Source organism: Myotis lucifugus, unplaced genomic scaffold (assembly GCF_000147115.1).
Source record: "Myotis lucifugus unplaced genomic scaffold, Myoluc2.0 scaffold_335, whole genome shotgun sequence".
In the NCBI taxonomy this organism is placed as follows: domain Eukaryota; kingdom Metazoa; phylum Chordata; class Mammalia; order Chiroptera; family Vespertilionidae; genus Myotis; species Myotis lucifugus.
Genome location: NW_005871383.1, coordinates 353,249 through 374,955, shown reverse-complemented (window position 1 = coordinate 374,955; position 21,707 = coordinate 353,249). Strand labels below are relative to the sequence as shown.

The following is a 21,707-nucleotide window of genomic DNA, read 5'->3' as shown; positions in this document are numbered from 1 at the left end:
CAGGGCAGGGCTGGGGGTGAACCTGAGCTTGGCTGGACCCTCTGTGCCTGAGGTCTCAGCTGGAATGGGGATTGTGCAGGTGGGACTCCCTCCCATGAGCCGACAGGCAGTCACAATGACAGGGTAGAATGAGGTCCTGGTGTGCAGGGATGCGGAGGAGGCTACTCAACTGGGCCACACAGTCCTGCCAGGGAGGCAGATGACCTGCCAGGTCAGCCCACGGCCCTGTGCACCTTCCACCCACCCCGAGGGGCTCAGGCCTTGAAACAAGGAGCAGCCACTGGAACCGCCCAGGCCTGGGGCTCCAACTAGCATTGGCCAAGGGGTCCGGGGCTCCGGGAGGTCCTGAGCAGGCATGTAATGTGGGTGCCAAGGATCTGAGCCCTGGACAGAATGAGCTCATCCCTGGAGTGAGGGTGAGGAGGGGAGAGAACGGAGGGCTAAGGCTTGAGCAGGTCGCCATTAAGTGGTCAAGAAGAGGAGGAGGGGCTAGCAAAAGAGGAAGATAAGGAACTGCCATAAGGGGACACCAAAGCAAGAGGAGGGAGTGACAGAGGAGGGAGTGACAGAGGAGGGAGTGACTTGCTGGGTTGACAGTTTGAGGAGGCAGAGGGCTGAGAAGGAGCCTTTGGATTTTGGGACTTAATTTTATCCCTTGTGAAAGGGAAAGCAGTCTGGTCCCTAATTCCTGTGACAGAACAGCCGCTGAAGCAAGTTTCGTATTTTATTCTGAGAGAGGAGTTCCATGGAAGCCCTTGGCTGGCCTCATCCCCCGGCTCTGCATAGAAGCCCGGCCACAGTGATGTCAGCTCTTCCTTGTCATGTCGGCACCACACGGGTCTGGGCCAGGCTCCTGGACCACAGCTGCTCCAACCACCCTGAGGGCTCAGAACTCGCAGATCACAAGGCGCTTCTCTCCACAGGACTTGTCGTTCCACTTGCCATTGGTGAAGATCTCCACACAGTCCTCATTGTCGCCATTGTTGTTGGGCTCCCCCGGGGCCCAGTTGGAATAGACCAGGGGCTCCCCTCCTGGGTAGGTGAATCTACCCTCTGTCTGGGAGTCAGTCATGCTCAGGAACGCAGCACCCTTGTTCTCAGCCTCCAGCAGGTGTTGCAAGGCCTCATTCTCAGCTGCAGAGCGTGGGGAGGGCAGCTGCCCCCCGGCCTGTGTGCACACTTGCTCTGCCTCCTGGAAAGGTTTCTCAAAGCCTGCTGACTTGAAGACCTTCTGGCCAACATCTCGGCCATTGGGGAAGAGCTCCACTAGGAGGAGAAGACAGTCAGGTTGGGGTTCTGGAGGCACCTGCCAAAGCTCCAAGGCTCTGAGACCTTTGTGCTCCAACCAGAGCCCCAGGCCTCCCATATAGGGCCTCAGAGCACCAGGGAGGACAAAGGTGAGACCCTGGGTTGGCGGTGCGCTCTGGGAGGTGGATCTGCCTGTCTAGTTACAGGTGAGAACACTGGGCTCAGAAAGGGCAAGTATGAGGTTCAACTCCATGTGACCATCACATGCAGAGTTGGCGGTCACCCTTATCTGATCTCACACTAGAGCTGAGACGTGCTCTTTCTATTGCACCCCACGTTGCATGGCTGAATCGGTTTCCCAGTTACTGGGCAGGACTGGGAAGCTTTGGCATCGTGCAGTGAAATGGCATAGTGCAGCCTCTGAGAGCTGGAAAGAAGGACGGTGCTCCCTCTGATCTCACTGTGGACCCTGCATAACAGCAGGGCATGTGGCATTGACAGGGAGGTCCATGCCGGGTGTGGATGTGGGAAAGAAGAGGAGAGGGTGGGCCATCTGAGGGCAGCGCTGTGCTAATCTCTGCACTGTGTGCGCCCAGTGCTGGCCTCTAGGTGTGCACGTGGGTGAGGCTGAAGAGCTGGGAGAGAGGACAAGGACAGCTGAGAGGTGTGCATGGGTGTCAGGGACAGGAGAGAGTCAGTGCTGAGAGAGCCCTGTCTGGGAGTCAGAGGGCCAGGTATTCAGCCCCACCTTGTTCATGACTGTCCAGGTGGACAAGGGAAAGTCACTTCCTTTTTCAGGGTTTCCAGTTCCTCATCTCTAAGATGGGAATACCATTTATAAAAGCATCACCTGTGTGACATTCAACTATATGTTTTCATTCCATCTCATTTTCCAAACCTTTGTTGTTGTTGTTGTGTGTGTGTGTATGTGTATGTGTGTGTGTATGTGTTTGCTTTAATATATTTTTAGTGATTTAAAAGAGGAAGGGAGAAGAAGAGAGAGATAGAAACATGAATGATGACAGAGAATCACTGATTGGCTGCCTCCTGCACACCCCTACTGGGGATCAAGCCCACAGCCCGGGCACATGCCCTGACCAGGGGTCACACCATGATCTCCTGGTTCATAGGCTGACACTAAACCACTGGGCCACGCTGGTCGGGCTCATTTTCCATCCCTTTGACTTCTGGGTTGTGCATAGAAGCCTTCAGGGCTCCTGAGAGGGCTATACTCCAGCCCCAAAGGGCTGGTGAGGAGCCCAGGCTGCACCCTGACCCACTGTGACCCTTCCACAAGGGTTCAGGGGGCAGACTCTCCACAGGCTCAGGAGGGCATGCAGAGCAGCCCTGGACAGGAGTTCCTCTGCCATTCACTACATGCACCCGGGTGGGTCTGTGTGTGCATACACGAATATGGCCACGTGCCCATCTGAAGGCACATGGGAGCACTGAAGGCCCACCTGTGTGTGTGAATATGCGTGTGTGCTCGTGGGTATAGATGACGTGAGGTAAGTGATGATATGTATATTATATACACACATGTGGCAGGTGCATATCATGAATTTTCCTTTGTATCAGTGTGCATGTGAGTGAGTAAGCACACATGCATGTTTGTGGAGAGGGGGAACATACTGAATGCTTGAAACCTCACCCTTGGTACGTGGGTACTTAGTGGTTTTAGGTACGTAGGAGCTAACTCCATGTCTCACCCCTGTGTGCTCTCCTCCTTCAGAAACTCCTCTTTGCATCAATGAGATTTGCTAAATGATTTGAGCTTAAAGCTGACATGGGGAAAGCAGGGAGGAGGGGGGCAAATTAGGACTGAGGTGGAGATGCCCACAGGCACAGGCACTGGGCTGTGCTCCTGGAGCCTCTGACTCCTCAGCACCCAGGTTGGGGGAGAGTCTCCACCATGAACATCCAGGGAGCAGCGGGAGAGCCCAGCACTGGCAGAGCCTAGAGGCAGCCTGACCCCTGCCAGACCCAGGGCCTGTCTCAGGTGAGACTCTCAATGGCCACATGCCAAGGTCAGACCCTCACAGCCTTGAACCCAAGCACAACTTCCCAGCCCCAACTCTGAGGACAGTGTCAGGAGTCACTGCTGCTGTGGGCTGGGCAGCAACATCTTGAGGGGTTTGCAGACCTAGCCACATAGAGATAAATGCATCCTGGGGAGAAACCAAGACGGTGGCATAGGTAAACACCTGAAATTGCTGCCTCGCACAACCACTTCAAAAATACAACTAAAAGACAAAACGGACATCACCCAGAACCACAGGAAGGCTGGCTGAGTGGAAATTCTACAACTAGAAGGAAAGAGAAAAGCACACTGAGACACAGAGGAGGTGCGGAAGTCATGTGCAGAGGTAAGGAGGCGTGTGCGCAGAAAGTGCTGGCAACTGAGGATGCGGTTGTCTTTTTCAATCAGGAGGGAGACACACGCTTTCGCTCTGAACTCCAGTTCCGGGCTAGTCTCTGGGGACCCAGACTCATACGGGGAGAAACTGGACTGTCTGGTATCGGGCGGAACTCGAGGGTGGCTTTCTCTCAGAGGTGCTTGCAGCGATTACCGCAGGTCACTGAGACCTGGGGCCTCTTAGGGCAGGGCTGAGGATCAGCTATAGCTGTTTGCTCCGCCCTGTTGATTCCCTGAGAGCCTGCCCCATCCAAGCTCTGCGAAGAGGCTTTTGCATATGAATGACCTGGCCCTTTGCAATCTAAAATTACCTAACAAACCTCAGCTGGGTCAGAACATCCAAAAGAAGGCCCAAGGCCACACAGCAGCTTGTATTGCTTCACAACTGGGCCTCATCCGGGCACCTCCAAACCCCAAACAAAGAAGAGGAATCTGCAGATCTCTCCATAGCTCCTGCTGGGTAGCCTCAGGCAGAGGCTAAATCAGCACCTCCTTAGAGATCCAAGAGCCAGTGTACCCAGTGGTCAGAGTGGGACCATCCAGATTACAACTCCTCAGATCCATAATGGACACACTCAGGGGGCAGACTCAGTGAGCACCAAAGCCCCACTGAAGCAAGTCTTGCCCCATAAGGGTGTCTCCAGCACAGAAGTTCTCCCACTGCTGATTCTGACAGCCAATTGGCCTGGAGGTCAATTCCTCCCTGTGATACCTAGAACAATCAAGGTTTACCTACAACAAGACTGTGCACAAAGCCCACAAAGGGGTGCACCAAGAGTGTCCACCTCAGGTAATTGGGGAGGCTGAGCCACTGGGCCCTATAGGACACCTAGCACACAAAGCCACTCTATCAACACCAGGAAGCATAAAAAACGCGGAGACAAAGAAACAGGTCACATGACAGAAATGGAGGAACGCAAACTACTGGATACAGAGTTCAAAACCATGGTTATAAGGTTTTTCAAGAATTTTCTAGAAATCGCCGATAAATTTAGTGAGACCCTCGATAAATCTAGTGAGACCCTCGAGGTTATGAAAAAGAACCAACTAGAAATTAATCATACACTGACTGAAATAAAGAATATTATACAGAGATCCAACAGCAGACTAAATCAGATGTTCTCAACCTGTTGGTCGACACCCCTTTGGGGGTCAAACAACCCTTTCACGGGGGTCGCCTAAATACATCCTGCATATCAGATATTTACATTACGATTCATAACAGTAGCAAAATTACAGTTATGAAGTAGCAACGAAAATAATTTTATGGTTGGGAGTCACCACAACATGAGGAACTGTATTAAAGGGTCGCGGCATTAGGAAGGTTGAGAACCACTGGACTAGAGGATCACAAGGATCGAGTCAAAGATTTGAAATATGAAGAAGCAAAAAACACCCAACCAGAAAAACAAAAAGAAAAAAGAATCCAAAAATATGAAGATAGTGTAAGGATCCTCTGGGACAGCTTCAAGCATACCAAAATCCGAATTATGGGGATGCCGGAAGAAGAGAGAGAGCAAGATATTGAAAACCTATTTGAAGAAATAATGACAGAAAACTTCCACTACCTGGTGAAAGAAATAGACTTACAAGTCCAGGAAGCACAGAGAACCCCAAACAAAAGGAATCCAAAGAGGACCACACCAAGACACATCATAATTAAAATGCCAAGAGCAAAAGACAAAGATAGACTCTTAAAAGCAGCAAGAGAAAAACAGTTAGTTACCTACAAGGGAGTACCCATACGACTGTCAGCTGATTTCTCAATAGTAACTATGCAGGCCAGAAGGGAGTGGCAAGAAATATTCAAAGCGATGAATAGCAAGAACCTACAACCAAGATTACTTTACCCAGCAAAGCTATCATTCAGAATTGAAGGTCAGATAAAGAGCTTCACAGATAAGAAAAAGCTAAAGGAGCTCATCACCACCAAACCAGTATTATATGAAAAGCTGAAAGGTATCCTTTAAGAAGAGGAAGAAGAAAAAAGTAAAGATAAAAATTATGAATAACAGCCCTGACCGGTTTGGCTCAGTGGATAGAGCGTTGGTCTGCAGACTGAAGGGTCCCAGGTTTGGTTCCGGTCAAGGGCATGTACCTTGGTTTTGGGCATATCCCCAGTAGGGGGCGTGCAGGAGGCAGCTGATTGATGTTTCTCTCTCATCAATGTTTCTGGCTTTTTATCCCTCTACCTTCCTCTCTGTAAAAGATCAATAAAATATATATTTTTAAAAATTATGAACAGCAAATACATATCTATCAACAAGTGAATCTAAAAATCAAGTGAATAAATAATCTGATAAACAGAATAAACTGGTGAATCTAATAGAATTAGAGGCATAGAAAGGGAGTGTACTGACAATTCTCGTGGGGAAAGGGGTGTGGGGGGTGTAGGAAGAGACTGGAAAAAAATTGTACACCTATACATCAGGACAGTGTGTGTGGGGGTTAGGGCAGAGGGTGGGGTGGGAACCGGGTGGAGGGGAACTATGGGGGGCGGGGGAGAGGAACAACTATAATAATATGAACAATAAAAATTTAATTAAAAAAAGAAAAAAATGCATCCTGGGTAGTGGGGTGTCCAGGGACCAGCACAGGTCAGCAGGAGGGAAGGTCTGAACTGCACTGGGCTTGGGGCATTGATCTGGCTCGGGTCACAGGTGGCTGTGATGTTGGGGGCTGGAGCCTGGTAGCCTTGACCATGCTGGCGCCAACTCACTGAGCTGGTGTTTGGGCCACACCCTGCTCCATGTCCCTTGCATCTGCTTCCAGTTCAGGGAACATGTGGCTGCTCTGCTTTGCCTCACCCTATCCTTAGCCCCGGGTCCTGCCCCAGTCCCAGGTCCAGCCCATCATCCAAACCCACTAGCATCCTAGAGCCCCCTATCATAGAACCAGGCCTGCCTCAGGCCCGGCCAACTCCAAACCCAAACACAGACCCTGCCTGGGTCCTGCCCTTGGCGACTGGCTCAGGTCCAGGTCCAGGTTCAGGTCCAGGTTCAGGTCCAGGTCCAGGAACTCACCTTTCTTACACTGAAGGAAGGCTCCCTGAAGGCGTCCTACCTGCCCCTGCAAGGCCTCCACCTGCCGCCTCAGAGCAGCGATGTCTGCAGGAGAGAGAGGCCCAGTGAAGACCAGTCCCTCACAGCCAGGGATCGGCTCAGAGTCCGGGTCCCAAGGGAAGGTGCTCAGTGACAGGCTTTCCTGGGGGAGGGTAAGGAGCTGGGCCTCCAGAAGCCCACAGCCGCTGACACAGCTGGCCCTGCTGCCCAGAGGTTCCCTGAGGCTCTGTCGTGAGCACACTGTGCCCTGAGCAGCTCCTGGCACCCCACTAACTCTGATCCAGATGGCATTTCACAGCAAATTCTGAGTGTCTGGGAGCACACCTCTGGTGGGGGTGGTTGTGGGGGTGGAGGGCAGCGATTGCACGTCCCTCAAGTACTCCTCATCCCTGGGTTATTTGGTGCTCACAGCTGTCTGATGAACAGGGAAGAGAGCTGAGCTGTCCCAGTGATCACATGGGAAGCTGCTCAGGCTGGCCCTCCCCTGAGCACAGGGTCTATCCAGAGCCTCATCTTCCTACCTCCGGCCTGACAGCCTTTCCCAGTTTCACACCTGCCTCCTGCCCCCACAGTGGACTGACCACTGACCGAGAGGGCCCTCCTCCCTCTGCACCTGGTGGGGTGCGCAGAGCCAGGGGAGGCGACCTTACCTGGAAGCCCACTCTCTCCCTTGGCTCCTCTCTCCCCAGGAGCACCTCTGTCCCCCTTCAGTCCTGGGGGGCCCCTGGCGCCTGGAGGTCCCTGTGGGCCCGGAGGTCCTGCAGGCCCTGAGATCAGACAAGAAGAGGTGGGTGAGCTTGGCACACATTTTCCCGCATTTTCCCCTCCCAGCATATGGACGGTGCTATTGTCCAGCAACACACCCTCCCAGTACAGTCTGTCCCAAAACCAGCCACACACCCTCTCTGTACAGTACAGTCCCATCACCCAGCATCCGGCCTTCCTAGGATGTGGACTGTCCCTGCTGCTCACACCGCACTCTCCCCAGTTACAGAGCTCAAGCCCAGCGAGGCACCTCCTTGCACAGACACCCCATGACCAGTGCTGCAGCTCTGAGCTGGCGGGGTGATGGCGGAGGGACAGGCATCCGCAGCTTCAGGTGGACACAGGAGGACCGAAGGCCCGCCCCAGCTTTTCCCATCACTCACCTGCTGCCCCTGCACTACCAGGGGCTCCACGCTCACCAGGGGCACCTTTATCTCCTTTGATACCTGGGGGGCCTCTTGTCCCTGCAGAACCCTGCACGCCTGGGGCACCCACTTCTCCTGAGGAAGGAACAGATTGGGACAAAGGCTGCTGAGAGTGTGTGCAGCCTGGATCATTTCCTCGGCTCCACGTGGAGAAGGAGAACTGGGGGGCTGTGCATCCCACTGTCTGGGCTCCTCCAGATGTAGGGGTGTGGGGGGCAGGGGCCACAGCAGGGCCTGCCAGTGGTGATGGCCTGGCTTCCCTGGCACGCTGAGCATCCTTAGGTCACATCATGGATTGCCACTCTCACTCCTCCCTCTCCCTTTCGGACCTCCACACACCAACCTCCTACCTTTGGGTCCAATGTCTCCTTGGGGCCTGGTTTGCCTTGGGGTCCTACATTCCCCTGCATTCCCGAGGGCCCCTCTGTTCCAGCCGGCCCAGGAATACCTGGATGTCCCGGAGGTTCTGCGAATGGACCAGCCAGTCAGTGCACGAAGTCTCCTTTGAGGGGGCGGCGGGGAGAGCGTGAGAAGGTGAGAGCAGTCATAGAGGTCAGAGAACAGCACCATCCTACAGACACCGCCCAGCAGTATTACAGCCTTCCCTGTGTGAACCCAGCGCCACCTGCAGGGCACCCTCCTTCCTGGGATGGGTATGTGCATCCCCCTGCATGGCCTAGTGGCAGGCATTGCAGTCCACGCCCACTGCTCACCACGTGGCCCCGAGTCTCCCTTCGGTCCAGGTTCTCCAGCAGGACCGTTGTCCCCTTTGGGCCCAACTGGGCCAGCAGGTCCAGGCATCCCCCTGGGCCCTGGAGCTCCTGGTGAACCTGCAGCAGCAGAAGAAATGGGCATAAACCTGGCCCTGGGCCTAGGAGGAGCAGCACCTGCAGGTCAGCCCTGCATTCCTTCAGGTTCCGCAGGTGTAGACATTCCACCTCCACACTCCTCAGTCCAGTGGTGACCCAGGAGACGGGTGTGCACATCCCCATTTCACAGGCGAGGAAACAGGGCTGCCAGAGCTGGAGGGAGTGGTTAAGTCAAAAACTGTCTGATTTCCATGCAGTGCACCCTCCCTGCCCCAAGGCTGAGGATTTGCAGCAGGGGATCTGCCAGCTTTTACCCTGGATCATGGACTCCTTGCTTTCCCCTTCCTAGGACTAAACTTTATATCAGAAATGATCCCTGACATGAGTCACCAGGGAAATGCAAATCAAACCCAGGAGATATCATCTCACGCCTCCTAGAATGGTGACTATAAAAAACACAAAAGCTCACAAGTGTTGGTGAGGATGTGGAGAAGAACTCCTATGCACTGTTGGTGGGATTGTAAATTCGTGCAGCCACCATGGAGACCAATATGGAGTTTCCTTAAGACATTAAAAAGATAATTAAAAAAATATATGATCCAGCAATACCACATCTGGGTTTTATCCAAAAGAAATAAAATACTAGTTTGTACCCTCATGTTCATTGCAACATTTTTTTACAGTAGCCAAGAGGTAGAAACAACCTAATACTATCCAGAATGGATAAAAATGTCACACACACACACACACTGGAATATTATTCAGCCATAAAAAAAATCCTACCATTTGCCATAACATGAATGGATCTTGAAGGAATTATGCTAAGTGCCGTAAGTCATACAAATTAAGACAGATACAGTATGATCTCATTTATATCTGGATTCTAAGAAACAAAACAAAGAACCTGAACTCATAAATGCAGAGGTCAGATTTTTGGTGGTTGCATAAGATGGGAGCTGGGTGATAGGCAAAAAGGTTGAAGGTCAAAAGCTACAAAAGTCCAGTTATAAAATAAATAAGACCTAGGGATGCAATGTACAGAATGGTGACTATATTTAATACTACTATCCTATCTAATAATAGACAAACATGGTAATTAGCCATACCTCTGCTACCCTTCCCATTGCTAATCAGGGCGATATGCAAATTAACTGCCAACCAAGATGGCGGCCAGCAGCCAGGCAGCTTGAAGCAAATAGGAGGCTTGCTTGCTTCAGTGACAGAGGAAGCCAACGTTCCCCGCCTGCCGCTGCCGGCCTCTGAGCTTTCAGTTTAAGAAACATTGTTACAATTATAGAAGCTAAACAAAACCCCAGAAACCTGCTTTCAGCCAGCCGGGCCTCAGAGCTGGAGTTGAAACAGTGTTTCGATTATAGAACCCAAACAAACCAGATACCTGCTTTCAGCAGCTGAGGTCTCAGAGCTGGAGCTGAGCCTCAGAGCTAAAGCCGGCTCTCATTTCCAGTGACAGCCATAGAAGGTAAATAAATCCAAGAATAAAAAAAAAAAGAAAAAAAGGAGAGGTTTGGAGCTTCAGTCGCCCGCCAGCCTGAAAATGGCCCTCAGCCCTTCACCCAGACTGGCCAGGCACCCCAGGGGGGACACCCACCCTGAAGGGGGTGTGACCAGCTGCAAACAGCCATCATCCCCTCACCCAGACTGGCCAGGCACCCCAGTGGGAACCCCACCCTGAAGGGGGTGTGATCAGCTGGAAACAGCCATCATCCCCTCACCCAGGCTGGCCAGTCACCCCAGTGGGGACCCCCACCCTGAAGGGGGTGTGACCAGCTGCAAACAGCCATCATCACCTCACCCAGGCTGGCCAGGCACCCCAGTGGGGACCCCCACCATGAAGGGGGTGTGACCAGCTGCAAACAGCCATCATCCCCTCATCCAGGCTGGCCAGGCACCCAAGTAGGACCCCCACCCTGATCCAGGACACCCTTCAGGGCAAACCAGCCGGCCCCCACCCATGCACCAGGCCTCTATCCTATATAGTAAAAGGGTAATATGCCTCCCAGCACCAGGATCAGCGGAGCCACAAGGCCTCCTGGCCCCTGGAGCGGCGTGACAGGGGGCAGAACCCAAACCCCCTGATCACCCTGCGGCTCTGTGTGTGACAGGGGGCGGGGCCACAACCTCCCTCTCTGCCCTGCTCTGTTCATGACAGGGAAGGCACCCAACCCCCTGATCGGCCCTGCTCTGTGCCTGATAGGGGGGAGCTCCGCTACCACCCTATCGGCCCTGCCCTGAGTGTGACGGGGGGAGTGCCCCAACCCCCTGATTGGCCCTGCTCTGTGGGTGACAGGGCGGAGCCGCTACCTCCCCATCGGCCCTGCCCTGAGTGTGACGGGGGGAGTGCCCCAACCCCCTGATTGGCCCTGCTCTGTGGGTGACAGGGGGCGGCGCCCCAACCCCCTGATTGGCCCTGCTCTGTGTGTAACAGGGTACGGAGCCCCAACCCCCCTGATGGGCCCTGTTCTGTGCATGACAGGGGGCAGCGCCCCCAACCCCCTGATCGGCCCTGCTCTGTGCGTGACAGGCGGTGGTGTGGCAACCTCCCCATCTACCCTGCCTTGAGTGTGTCAGGGGATGGCGCCCCAACTCCCCAATCGGCCCTGCTCTGAGCCCGACCAGGGGCTGCACCTAGGGATTGGGCCTGCCCTCTGCCACCCGGGAGCGGGCTTAAGCCAGCACGTTGTTATCTTCCAAGGAGTCCCAGACTGTGAGAGGGCACAAGTGAGGCTGAGGGACACCCCCACCCCCGCCAGTGCACAAATTTTTGTGCACCGGGCCTCTAGTCTATGTATATAAAAGGCTAATATGCTAAGTATCCAACCCTCCATACAGCTGCTATAAAGCCCAATGACCACCAGGCAGCAGGCCCTCTACGCAGGAGCTTCTGAACTGCAGTGACTTATCAGCGGTGTCTCTTGGGTGACGCACCCCAAACCAGAAAGGAGGAAGCCCGATTCCTCGAGGGGCCATGCGATTCCACCTTTGGCCATGGGTTATGTTGTTGCTGGGGCACTGTTGACCCTGAATCTAGTTTACTGCACACTTGCATTTGCGTTCCACACCCTGTATGACAGCAACTTTGCATCGTGCCCTCTTGCACTCTGGGACCCCTGGGGGGATGTTGGAGAGCCAGTTTTGGCCCAATCCCCACAGGCCAGGCCAAAGGACCCCACCTGGCAGAGGGACCCCACTGTGGCACCCTCCCAGGTGCAGCTGGCCAGGGAGGGACCTCGGGAAGTTGGCTCCAGGGCATGTCCTGCCTGTCTCACCCAGTCCCGCCTCACTGGCCACCTTCTAATTAATTTCCTTTCAATGTGCACGAATCAGTGCACTGAGTCACTAGTATTATATATTTGAACATTACCAAGAGAATATATCTTAAAAGCACTCATCACATGGGAAAAAAAGTAACTATGGGTGATGTTGAATGATCATTTCACAATATATAAAATATTGAATCATTATGTTGTACACCACCTAAAAGTAATACAATGTTATATGTCAACTAGAGACCTGGTGCACGAATTCCTGCACAGGTGGGGTCCCTCCACCTGGCTGGCAATTGGGGCCAATAGGGGCCAACTCTCCCAGTCCCCATGAGAGGTTGGCTGGCCAGGGAGGAGCCGAGAAAGGGCTCCAGGGCGTGTCTGGCCAATGTCATCCAGTCCCGATTGACCAGACACCAGCAGCAAGCTAACCTACCTGGCAGAGCGTCTGCCCCCTGGTGATCAGTGCACCTCATAGTGAACAGTCGAGCAGTCAACAATTCGGTCGACCACTTGGTCGGACACTTAGCATATTCAGCTTTTATATATATAGGTTACATCTCCATAAAAAATAGAGAAAGCATTGTCACATGCTCTGGAACCTATAGAAAACAGACCAAATTATTATCTAATGTATCATTAAGGGGGGAAAGGATGTTGTAAATACTATATTGAATATGGTTCTGTTTCATAAGCATGTACAGACATTGTAGGGTGTGTGCACATGTCATACTTATTGGGAAAACCCCAGGAAAGGCATATACAAAAAGTTAAGTTGTTTTTTTCTAAGTGTCACAAAGGTAATTTTAACTTTCTTCTTTTTGTTTATCTTTAGTGACCACATAGTATTTTTTATTGGAAAAATAGTCAAACATTTTAAAAAGACCTGTTACCCAAAGAAAGGCTGCCTAAGCCTTAAGTTTTACAAGATTTACCCCCCCAAAAAGGAAGCAGCCCCAGCCAGTTTTTCTCAGTGGTTAGAGCAGTGGTCGGCAAACTGTGGCTCGTGAGCTACATGCGGCTCTTTGGCCCCTTGAGTGTGGCTCTTCCTAAGCCTTAGGAGTACCCTAATTAAGTTAATAGCAATGTACCTACCTATATAGTTTAAGTTTAAAAAATTTGGCTCTCAAAAGAAATTTCAAACGTTGTACTGTTGATATTTGGCTCTGTTGACTAATGAGTTTGCCGACCACTGGGTTAGAGCATCAGCTCACGGACTGAAGGGTCCTGGGTTTGATTCTGGTCAAGGGCACGTACCTCGGTTGCAGGCTCCATCTGACCAATCGATGTGTCTCTCTCACATCGATGTTCCTGTCTCTTTGTCTCTCCCCCTCCTTTTCCCTCTCTCTAAAAATCAATGGGAAAAACATCCTGGGATGAGGATTCACAAAAAAAGACACTAAAGGGAGCAAATGGTTATTAACATTTAAGGATTTACACTTAATTCTATGAGTTTGGTTCTTCCTTTTTATTGAAGTGAAAGTTGTGGGGAAGCACGGAACTTGGTTGGAATGTCTGTGAGGAGGATTCTCTGAAAGGTCGGGACCTCTGAGGGGACCTTCCCGAAGGCGGTAGCCCCTGCCTGACTTTTCCAATCAAGTCCCATCCCCTGGGGTGTTTTGCTAGAATCTCTATGTTGAGTCTTTAAAGACCTGACCTTGTAGGAGCATATACTTTCTCAAGGATACTTGCCCTGCTGATTGTATCTGGAGGTTAATTTGAGTTCATGCTGTTGTGACAATAAAAAGCCAATGAGGCAGGCGAACAGGACTGCTTTTATGACTGAAGTAAAAGAGTCCCTTAGCCCTCTCTTTCACAGACACCTGTGCCGGAGTAATCTGTTCATCTGTCGCTCAGGGTCTGCTGGTCACCCCCGGCAGAAAGTTCTAGAATGTAAAACCAACCTTTTTAAAGTATACAGTTCAGTGCCATTTAGCACCTTCACAATGTCGTGCAACTACCACTTCCATTTAGTTCAAAAACATTTAATCACCCCAAAGGAAAACCTCATAGACATAGAGCAGTCACTCCCTATCCCCCATTCCCCCTCCCCACCCCTGGCTATCACAGCTCTGCTTCCCGTCTCTATTACCTACTCCAGATAATTCTTATCAATGGAATCATACAATATATGACCTTTTGTGTTTGGCTGTTTTAACTTGGAGTGAGTTCTTGCGGTTTATTCACTTTGTAGAATGTAACATTTCTTTGTATAACTCAATAATACGCTATTGAATGGTTCAATAATATGCCATTGTATAACTGAATAATACACCATTTTATGGATAGAACACATATTGCTTATCCATTCATCAGTTGATGGACATTGGGTTATTGTGAATTAAGCTGCTATGAACCTTCACGTGCAAACAGAAAAGACACCAGAAGGAAAGACGGGTGGGGGAATGTAGGAGAGGGTAAATGAGTGATAAATGGTGATGGAAGGAAACTTGACTTGGGGTGGTGAACACATAATACAATATACAGATGATGTATTATATAGAAACCTATATAAATTATTAACCAATGTCACCCCATAAATTCAATAAAAAAATAAATGAGTAGCACTGATTTATTACAGTATGAGTAATAGAGCAAGGGGAGAGAGAGAGAGAGAGAGAGAGAGAGAGAGAGAGAGAGAGAGAAATAACACCCAACTTGTTCATTCACTTTCTTGTCCATTTGCTCATTATTTTATTTATTTGTTCACTAGAAACATAACTTCATGCTTAGCACCGGGTGAGATGCAAGTGTGAGCACCAGGCCCTGTTCTATAAGGGATTAGTAGCAGAATATTGAACTGTGAGGCACAGTAATGAGTGTGGAAGACAATGTGTGAGGAGACTCCCATCCCATCCCAGCAACCCACTCAGAGCACACATTCCTGTACTCTGAGCTCTTTTCCTGATGGAGGAAATGGTGCTTCAAGGGTGAGGACGGTTTAGAGAGATTTGTAGAGGAGAGGTGAGGTTTCAGACATGGAATCCATGCTCCCAGGGCAGGAGGGCCAGGCCCAGTAGAGCAAGGTGGGACAGGGTGGAGGGGGGCGGATTGGTGACTTTAAGAGGCTGTGTGCTGGGCATTGTGTCCTGCTTTCAGCTACAGCCTCACTAGGAAAGAAATGGAACCCAGAGGGCATTTCCACGGGACCCCGGCTCCACCCTCATCCTCTGCTCAGGGGTCTCCTGTTCAGGTCCATCTTGACCTTGATGGCAACTTCTTGGGACCATGTGCATCAGAATCTGCATGGCAGGTGGTCATAAGTCCCACCCAGACATACTTGGATCAGGGTCTGAGGCTGCCCCAAGCTCTCCAGGAAATTCTGGACCCATAAGGGTTACGTGACTGACGCGCCTGGGATTAAGGAGCCAGGGTGGAATGTAGTCCCAGTCTGACTAGGCACCATTCTCTCTCCAAGCCCCAACCCAAGGCCAGGCTTGGAATGTGCATGAGGCACCTGCAGAAGAGAGGGAGGTCTCAGCCATACTCCATGCCACAGTTCAGAGGGAAAGGCTCCCTCTGGGTTCAATTCAGGGCCCTACTGGGAGTTAAAGGGAGCTGGGATTCTCCAAGAGAGAGCTGGCACCTTGCATACCACCCTTCTTCTGGGTCCACTTCCAGGCGGCCTTCTTAAGCCCCAGCCCATTCCCACTGGGAGCCACCTTCTCTCTGTAAGGGACAGATGAATACTTCCTTGTTCCTCACCCCAGAAAGCTGGCAATGTTACCTATTCTTTCCAGCGTAAATGTCTTCTTCTTCCTTCAATCAAAATGCAAACTCCACAAAGATAAATGTCACACTGGCTCCCTCCTTATACCAGCCCAGGGCCACAAAGGTCCCTTCATCCTTGTTGCTGGTTTATTGAATTCTCTCTTCTTGTCAGTCAGACCCAGACTCTCCCCTATGGGGAGTATTTCTTGGATAGCACCCTTAATAATAGCACCTTGAGAAAGCGCAGGAGAATTCACCTGATGGTACAGAGGGAGACACAACATTATCCTGAAGACTCAACAAAGAATAAAGCCTTGGCTCAATTTTTGTCACTGTGTGGGATTCTTCCCACTTACAGATGAGCACACCGATTTTCAGGGACACTGAGCGGCTTGTCCCTGGGGTCCCTGCTGTGGAGGGGAGCCAGCAATCAAGCACAGCTCTGCCTGACACAGAAGCCCGTGTCCTTATCACCTTCCATATAGGGTGTCACAATTTCATTACCTGTCAAATGTGGTTAATATGTCACTTATAAGTAGGATTAAGTGAATTACGCAAGTGAATGCCCAAAAGAGGGCTGGACAAAGAAATATGAGCTCCCTTCCCTCCGTAGTGCATTTAGGTAAATCCTTTTGATCAGGCCTGAGTGTGGGGCCACAGGGCCTCATCTTTGCCCACCTCTCATGCAGTAGAATTAGTTAGATATTTCACAGACTGCACAGAAATCATTCCGCAGCTTGACAATTATAATTGCTGCAGACCAGTCATTTACCCACAATTTGCTCATTCTTGGGGTGAGAAGAATCAGAAGATCCTAGGGGAGGAATCCCAACAGGTAGGGGAGGGGAATAACACCTCGGGGCTCAGGGCAGCCTGTCATTTGCCAACTGGTAATGAGGTGCTTTAGGTGGACTGAATGTCTAGGGGACTTCTTCCCAAGGAGGTGGGCTTCCATTTCCAGGGCTTCCATGGCAGAATATCCAGAGTTGCTGAGTTGGTTACAATTCCAGTGCCCACCCATGCCCACCAGGACAGCCTACCTGGATCCCCCTTCTCGCCCCGGGGACCGTCTCTCCCATCTCGTCCATCACGACCAGGCAGGCCATTCTCCACAGGGCTACACATGACCAGGGTGCAGGCATCAATCAAATGTTTCTGGGGAAGGATCGTCACTTCTGCTCCCCTTGACCTTGGAAGCTGTGTGAGCAGGACCAGCACGGAGAGGAGAAGCATGGTCTTCAGAGGTGGACAGAAAGAGAAAGGACATGCTGTTGATTCCAGAACACAAGTTAGTGTTTAGCCCAGGTCCCGGAAGTCAGAGAGGCACTTTCCTACCCCCTTGCCCCTTCTGTGGGATCAGGAGCAGCAGGACTCCGAAAGCAATTTAGGACAAGGCGGCCATACAGTCTGGCCTGGGAGGGCATGAGTTACCCAGCTGAACTCTGACACGGTTATCAGCAACATCTACCTCTTCTCAAATGCCCCATTTTGTCCCTTTTGTGACTTCCCTTTCACTGCCATCGGCACGGCTGGGATGTGAACTCCTCACTGAGGCCACCTGTCACATCAGGAAGGACTCATGAAGTGCCTTTGGGCAGGACAGTTCCCCCCTTTGAACTTCCTTTTCCCTGTCTGTATCAATAAGGTGCCCGGGCAAACCCATTTCCTGTCACTTGTAGCCTTGCATGGACTATCAATGGTGGTTTCAGTGCTTGTCTGGATGGGAGCCAGAATGCTCAGTGACATGTGTCCTAACACAAGATGGACACATGGCTACATATTTGCCAGGTGGTCTGCCATTCCTGGACTAGACGCTGTCTCCATGAAGAAAGTTCCAGATGGAACCCAGAAAAAGTTCTCAGAATAGCTGGCAGACCCTGGGACGCCTACAGTGCTGCCCCTCCACCTGGGACGACTTGGGAGAGGGGCCTCGTGGAGGAGGGCATGTGAGGTGAGCTCCGTCAGGGAAAAGGTGGTTTTAGGTGGAGAAAAAACATGTTCAATAGGGTGTCCAGTGACATGTGAGAGGGACTCTGCAGCTAAGTGAGGTCAGGGTGGGTGCAGGACCTGGTCACTCCCAATGGTGGGCTTCTTTCCTCTTGAGAGAAACTGTAAAGTTATCAGCCAGGAAAGCGCCCACGGAAAGCGCACACGGGAGTGCAGAGGCTGAGGGACAGAGCAAAGGAGAAGGGATCGCCAGGCAGCCTGAGGGGGAGACAGTGGAGGGCCTTCCTGGCCACAGAAGAGCTTTCTTCTCCACCTGCTGGTGGTTCTGGGCTGCGGAGGACCCTGTTGGCACCAGTTCTTTCTCATTCTGAGTTTACCACTTCCTCGGGCATCATGGGAGTCTCTAAACACCAGGCAAGCTCACAGGCCAGCAGCGTGGCACTTGCTGGGGCAGAGGCTCAGCAATGAGGACCAAAGGCTCCAGCCAGAGCCAGGGCATTGCCCCCTGGTGTGCAGCTGCCACATCAAGGGCCCTGTGCCCACATCTGGGGAAGAATGAAAAGCCACAGGCATTCTGCCCAACAGCTCAAGATGGCACAGAAGGCACCACAGCTCATAGAAGCGGAAAGGGGCCTGGGCAGGAGCCCCCTCACAGGGTTGGGGACCTAGGACTGGGATGAGTCCTCTTCACTGGGCCTATAGAGGTATTTGGCAGAGCCAAACCCTTTAAACCAACATAGTGTTCCTTTTATACTTCAATTTCAGACTAAAGTATTATGGAAAATGACTCCTCTAAAAATTAATTGGAAATCAGTAAACTTGTTTAGTGGGTATATTTTTAAAACAAAGAATTGAAGCTAAGAGAAAAGATGTTTATCCTTGACCAATGGGCAGTTGGTACCAGGACGGACTTTGACCCCAGGCCTGGGAATGCCCGGCCTGTTTCTCCTCCACCACCTTCCTTTCTGAAGAAATCAGAGATGGAGAGAGCCAACCGAGAAGTTGAAATTGCATGCCCACATGGAGAGAGCCAAGCGAGAAGTTGAAATTGCATTCCCACCTCAGGCTTCCCCCAGCCCAGAAGGCTAATCTCCCACTGAGCAAAGGATGCAGAGTGAGGGGCAGAAGAATGGTCCTTCTTCCAGCAAAGGATGCAGAGTAAGGGGCAGAAGAATGGTCCTTCTTCCCCCACTACACTGCCCTCTCACACCCACACCCACACCTCCCAGAGCAGAAGAGCTACATATACCCTGTCTTCCTCAACACCAGTACATTAGAGCACCCCAATGGGCAGGGGGACATTCGTTGGACACAGAGATAACAAAAAGAGAGGCCGGCACTGACACTCACCATTGCTTCCTCGAGGGCTTGGGGTCTCCAGGCAAATGAGCGCTTCCCTGGCATGCAATGGCTATTTATGCTGCCCTGTTACCTGAGCCACCAGGTGTTGGTCTTTTAAGAACTCTTTGGGACAATTTTCTTCCTTGTTGACTCACTCTCACCCCCACCTGGGTTCTGGAAACTTTCCCAACACCACACACATGCCACCTTAGAGTTTACAAAGCACCCTCAGTCCATGACCTCATCTGCACCTCACTGATCCCTGTGAGTTAAGCGGCATCACCAGTGTCTGGATTTTACAGATTTACATGAATCTGAGGTCTTCAGAACAAAGCCAGGGAAGCAGAGTGAGGGGCAGATGAGGAAGCAAGTTGCACAATAACCTACAACTATTGCAAAAGCATTTGCATATTTAAGAGTTGCTGTGCCAACTTCTTGTTGTCCTTCACCTCAACATTACTGCCCAGATAGTGGGAAAGAGCTGGGAGCTTCTTGGCATTTCTGGGCAGGGGTGGAGGAGCTAGAGGGGTTGCAGAGGCTGCAGCATTCTGTGAGGACAGTGGCAGGGGAGCTGCCACCTGCAGGGGTCACTCTTTTGCTTCCTGGTCTAGATGTTGGAGAGCCCCTCACTTGCTTTCTATGGGATGGAGTCCTTACATCCATGCCTTCATCTCTCCACTTCCTTAGCTGATGTTTCCTCTGTGTATGCTCTAGTAAGCAGTTTGGACCGCTGAGCCCCTGATACACTATTGCGGGCGTCCCCCAGGAAACTCTGACTTCCAGTGGCCATGGGGCAGTTGCCTGACCTACTGCTATTGCTGTCATCTCTGCTCCCTTCTAGATCCCTGTGACTTCATCTCTTGCATCAAGCCTTTGCCCAGGTCCACACCCAGCTGCTCAATGCCTGCAGTGCTCTCCTTTGGCCACTCCATTGGTGGTGCCAACTGCTCCTGTGTGTTGTTGCTGCTATGGCATCTCCTTGTGTGTTGTAGAGGCTATAATGCCAGTTTCCTCGGCTGGTAGGAGAGGGTCTTGTTTCCCATATGTAATTTTTTTGAAGCAGGATCCCATAGTACAGCCACTTTTGATCCAAATGTTAAAACTCTTTCATTATTAACATCCCCATCCTAGGATGCTCGTGTGCCTCCCAGAGATCTGATCAGCATGGAGGCTGAACTGAAATGATCTTGTGCTCTCCACTCCCACAGAGCCTACCTGGCAAGTCGTATCCTGGTAGCTAGACAAACTCCTATTTATTTCAGACTTTTATTTCAGAAGCCCTATATGTTTTCTCTGTTTGCAACTTAGCTTCTATTAATTGCTACCTCCTAGCCTATTAAGTACTCCCTCTCAAATCCCTGGGATCCCCCTATAACACAGAGTATAGTGTTTCTTTCATCTATCTCCACATTACAACAGGGTCTAATTTTATTTATGATCTATTCAGACACTCTTGTTACAATGATAATGTTTGCTTCCTCAGTTACACCAACACAGGTGAGAAAAGTCAGATCTCAAATGATGATCACAATGGCTTTCATGAATAAGAAATGAAGATTACCATAGCTGACATGGTATGGTAAGTAGACTGGATGAAGCAGAGGATAGAATCAGTGATTTAAGACAATGTAGGAAAAACACCCAATCAGAGCAACAACAACAAACGAATTAAAAAAAACAAAACCAAGGATAGTGTAAGGGAACTTTTGGACAACATGAAACGTAACAATACCCACAAATAGGGGTACCAGAGGGAGCAGAGAGTGAGCAAGGGAGAAAGAACCTGTTTGAAGAAATAATGAAAGGATATTTCCTAACCTAGAGAAGGAAAATGTTATACAAGTTCAGAAAGTGCCAATAAAGATGAAGACAAAGAGACCCACATCAAGATACATCCCAATTAAAATGGAAAACTTTAAAGACAAAGACAGAATCTTAAGGGCAGCAAAAGAAGTCAGTTACCTACAAGTGAGCTCCCATAAAGCTGTCAGCTGATTTCTCAACAGAAACACTATAAGCCAGAAGTGAATGGCATGAAGTATTCAAAGTCATGAAAAGCAAGGATCTGAATCCAAGACTACTCTAGCCAGCAAAGCTATCATTTACAATTGAAGGTGAAATAAAAAGCTTCCCAGACACACACACACAAACACACAAAAAGCTAAAGGACTTTATTACCACCCAACCAGCATTGCAAGATTTACTAAAGAGACTGTTGTAAAAAGAAAAAGAGAGAAGGGAGTGAACATAGGCATAAACACTAAAAATGGCAATAAATACAATAAATAAGTATCTATTTATACTAATAAAAGAGTAGTATGCTAACTAGACCAGACATCTTCCGGACATCCTTATGAACAAAAACATGGTGGCAGGGGCCAAGGCAGAGGGGGTTAGGGGCGATCAGGCTGGCATGGAAGAGCAGTTAGGGTCAATCAGTCCAGCAGTGGGGAGCAATTAGGGGTGATCAGGCAGGCAGGGGAGGGCAGATAGGGGTGATCAGACTGGCAGGGGGGAGCAGTTAGGGGGGGATCAGGCCAACAGGCAGAGGAGGTTAGGGGTGATCACGCAGGCAGGCAAGCAAGTGGGTAGGAGCCAGCAGTCCCAGATTGTGAGAGGGATGTCTGATTGTGCGGGATGGTGCCTAAACCGGCAGTCGGACATCCCCCAAGGGGTCCTGGATTGGAGAGGGTGCAGCT

General features: G+C 50.8%; 1 protein-coding gene across 2 annotated transcripts; it reads right to left on the bottom strand.

Annotated features, from left to right (window-relative positions):
• Positions 1-750: 750 nt before the first annotated feature.
• Positions 751-19,120, bottom strand: LOC102422221 (pulmonary surfactant-associated protein D-like). Of its 2 annotated transcripts, XM_006100978.3 has the most exons (8): positions 19,018-19,120; positions 16,761-16,956; positions 8,630-8,746; positions 8,260-8,382; positions 7,875-7,988; positions 7,377-7,493; positions 6,688-6,771; positions 751-1,266 (listed from the first exon to the last, which is right to left on the bottom strand). In XM_006100978.3, exons 1-8 carry the CDS (start codon positions 19,069-19,071, stop codon positions 887-889), a joined length of 1,185 nt encoding a protein of 394 aa, XP_006101040.2. In that variant the 5' UTR covers positions 19,072-19,120; the 3' UTR covers positions 751-886. The 2 variants fall into 2 exon arrangements, with proteins under 2 accessions (XP_006101040.2, XP_014321847.1); XM_014466361.2 differs by lacking the exon at positions 8,260-8,382 and having other exon boundaries at positions 7,875-7,991.
• Positions 19,121-21,707: the final 2,587 nt, after the last annotated feature.

What these genes read in the sequence shown, in the direction of transcription:
- LOC102422221 (XM_006100978.3), bottom strand. Translation starts at nt 19,071, where the DNA reads ATGCCAGGGAAGCGCTCATTTGCCTGGAGACCCCAAGCCCTCGAGGAA. An exon ending in AAGCCCTCGAGGAAGCAATG is followed by an intron (nt 16,957 to 19,017) that starts GTGAGTGTCAGT and finishes CCACCTCTGAAG; the next exon opens with ACCATGCTTCTCCTCTCCGT. An exon ending in CTTCCTTCAGTGTAAGAAAG is followed by an intron (nt 1,267 to 6,687) that starts GTGAGTTCCTGG and finishes TTCTCCTCCTAG; the next exon opens with TGGAGCTCTTCCCCAATGGC.